Source organism: Sinocyclocheilus grahami, unplaced genomic scaffold (assembly GCF_001515645.1).
Source record: "Sinocyclocheilus grahami isolate Dianchi unplaced genomic scaffold, SAMN03320097.WGS_v1.1 scaffold1888.1, whole genome shotgun sequence".
NCBI lineage: Eukaryota > Metazoa > Chordata > Actinopteri > Cypriniformes > Cyprinidae > Sinocyclocheilus > Sinocyclocheilus grahami.
The window spans coordinates 1-3334 of NW_015507067.1; the positions used below are offsets into that span (position 1 = coordinate 1).

The window sequence follows — 3334 nt, forward strand, 5'->3', positions numbered from 1 at the left end:
TAATTCAGCACATTGCATAGGATGCGATGACAAATTCAAGCACACTGCTTCACCTAATTAATTATTCATTTGTTTAGTTAAATAATTTATAATTTGAATTATACAAGAACCCCCCCAATAAACTTCGGGTAATCAAAAAAAAAATAAATAAATAAATAAAAAGGTTTTATTCATTAGCCTACATCAGATCTGATTTTTTTTCTTCAGGAAACAGGCAGACTTGAATAAATAGCAACACAGAAGTGAACAATAAACTATAGAAATGGCTAAACAAAAATTTTATAATTAATCCAAATTTTGAACAATTATGAGTAACATTAGGATAAAACATCTAAATATGATATATTGATCGCTTATACTTATCTCCCCACCCTCAGACTCTCCATCGCTCATGGCATTTAGTGCTTCTTATACCTCTTCAGCATTCATAAATCGCCTTCTTTTACTCATTTTGTCTTTATTTGAAACTGATAACTAATCAGTGAGTGAAAGGCGTTGCCTAGCAATGTATGATGTTAAAACATAAGTGGCACGAAAATGACAGCGTGAACATACAGGCATTATATAGCGGGTAAATTTGACCCGCGCTGGCGCTTATAGGTATTAATGCCCCCTTTTTTATTTGAGTTTTTAACAACAAGGGATTGTAAATCACACAATTTTAGTAAAAGTCAGTGACTGGGAGACTTGAATGTTTTATTAAAAATCTTTCATGTACGTTTTAAAAACACGGGTAAAATTTCCTCCGTGGCAGTTCTAGTGTTAACCCGTTTGTGGTGAAATTAAAATTTGGAAGTATTTGAAAGCAATTTCTCTGACTTTGTGTGTTCATTTGTACTTTTTCTGCACTTTTTCTACACAAAGTAACATATTCAGTGACAGTTCCTTGAAAATCTGATCTGAAGTGTTTTGTTACTACCAGGTGTAAATAACAATGTCTGTTGACTTGTGTTTTTACACAAGGTTTTAACATGTGTCTTTGTCGATCCAATCACATGTACACAATGCACACATACCGTTTTGCCACCCTTCCCGATGACTCGTCCGGCGGCGGTCGAAGGCACTTTTATATGTGCCCCCAACTTCACTTCTTCCTTAGCAGTGAAAAAATTCTCCTCTTTCAACTTCCCATATATCCTCCCCTGTGCCTACAGCCACACACATACACAGATGAGTAAAGGAGAAATGAGGGATGAATATAGATATCAACGTAAAGCACCCTGGGTCCTGCCTACTGGTATTTGTACCCTGAAGATAAGGAGCCTAAATGACTGAATGATGGCTTTTACCTTGAACTGAGCCTCTGGTGGTCCAGTGATAATTACCATTCTCTCAGGATCTTCAGGATTGTCTGCTGCAGCAATCTGCAGTGACACAAAACACCACTTTTTTTTTGAGTACAAAAGAACACAAAGTCTTGATTTGAGTACAAAAGAACACTTAAACTGCTACACAGAAGATACACAGAAAACAAAAATTGGTAACCTAAAAATTTATCTAAAAATCAATTTTATTTTACAGGTTAATGCCAGTTAGAAATAGCTCTTTAAGGTAACAATTGCAGGTCATCACTTTTTACAGCATGTACAGCTCAAGTCTACATTATACAACACACTTTTGCTGGAAAACAAATGAACACAATTCAAAATATTACTGATTGTTTTCCATTTATTTTTTTCTAATCACAAGTCATAATTTAGACGAAACCACAGCTGTCAATCAGCTAAATAATGTTCAAAACAAAAACACATTTACATCAACAAATGTAAGATTTACAGACAATGCAGCACTTGGTGAAACTAGCAGTTCCATCAGATGGCCCAAAACAGTAGAAAACATCACGGTTTTCTTAGTCCTGTATAACAAGCAGGGGTGGAACGATACATGCATTCGTACCGAACCGTCACGGTACGGACATCTCGGTTCGGTCCATGAGGCCTTACAACGAATACAGGCAATTCCCCCAATCCAGAAGGGGGCGCCCGCAGCAATGCAACGCTGTTTGATAACCGAACGCCAGCAGAAGAACAGCGAATGCAGTGAGTTGCGCACTTGAAAACAAAGCCCACTAGACAGTGACCATGTGCTGATTCTGAATGCGTCTCTCACAGACTGACAAAGGAGCATACTTTAAAGGCTTTTGCACTCAACCGTTTGTGAAATGGAGCTTTGTGCTTGTGTATCCTATCTCTCTCTTTCGGCACAAATCCAAATATTCCATAATATTTCCATATTTGCGATGTAACGTATCAGAATGCTAAACTATTATTTATTATGTAAATTATAGGCTTTGTACTTCAGTCGCGTTCCAGCGGTGACACAGAAGCGGGCGCTCTGATGTTTGGTTCACTGTATTTTATTTAGATAAAGTACCAACTGTGCTGTAGGGTTGTGACAGTGAGGAAATTTTCCCACCAGTTAATCGACATGTGACAACACTGGTAATACCGGTATCACCGCGGAGGCATTCCCTCTTTTCCTCGTTTTTCTTTGCTTTTAAATGGCTTGTAAAAGTGGCATGCACATTTTACTTTCACTTTCAAATAGCGGCAATTCAGAGTAAAGCAATTGTTCGTTTGAATTTTCCCTCTTTTCCTCGTTTTTCTTTGCTTTTAAATGGCTTGTAAAAGTGGCATGCACATTTTACTTTCACTTTCAAATAGCGGCAATTCAGAGTAAAGCAATTGTTCGTTTGAATTTTCCCTCTTTTCCTCGTTTTTCTTTGCTTTTAAATGGCTTGTAAAAGTGGCATGCACATTTTACTTTCACTTTCAAATAGCGGCAATTCAGAGTAAAGCAATTGTTCGTTTGAATTTTCCCTCTTTTCCTCGCTTTCCTTCGCTTTTAAATAGCTTAAAAGCGCCGTGCAGAATTAGCGGCAGATAGGCGTCAAGTGCTTGAATGCAACAACAAAATACAATGTCAAACTCACTTTAGCATATATATAAAACATAGAACTTTTATTAACAAAACAAATAAAAATACACCATGCTATAGGGCAGGCTATGCCTAACATAAAATAACAAATAATTTATTTCTAGTTTTGTATACCTATTTAAACTTTATGTAAGTAAACATGTATAATATATAACTAAATAAATAAGAAACGTAGAACGTTTATTAGCAAAACGAATAAGAAAGCTTGGAGGCACGGCATACATCTTGATGTCAAATAAAATAAATAAATGACACAAAGTTTAAATAAAGTAAAAATCAGCAAACAATGTGGAACCAATTAAATTAGAAACGAATGTTTAAAAAAAACTTCCAAAATCAGATAAATGGCAAGTGTCAACAGGCTTTTCAAAATCCAAAATATTGCCAAACAGGCGCT

General features: G+C 36.1%; 1 protein-coding gene across 1 annotated transcript in view; it reads right to left on the reverse strand.

The window, feature by feature from the left end:
- Positions 1-946: 946 nt before the first annotated feature.
- The window catches only part of LOC107573191 (insulin-like growth factor 2 mRNA-binding protein 2), a gene marked incomplete at its 3' end in the record, with an annotated part of 58713 nt that continues 56325 nt past the window's right edge, over positions 947-3334 (reverse strand). The window contains exons 10-11 of the mRNA XM_016259639.1: positions 1290-1364; positions 947-1148 (exon numbers count right to left, since the gene is read on the reverse strand). Of these exons, the coding sequence (XP_016115125.1) occupies positions 947-1148; positions 1290-1364 (277 nt within the window). The remainder of the gene's footprint in view (positions 1149-1289; positions 1365-3334) is intronic.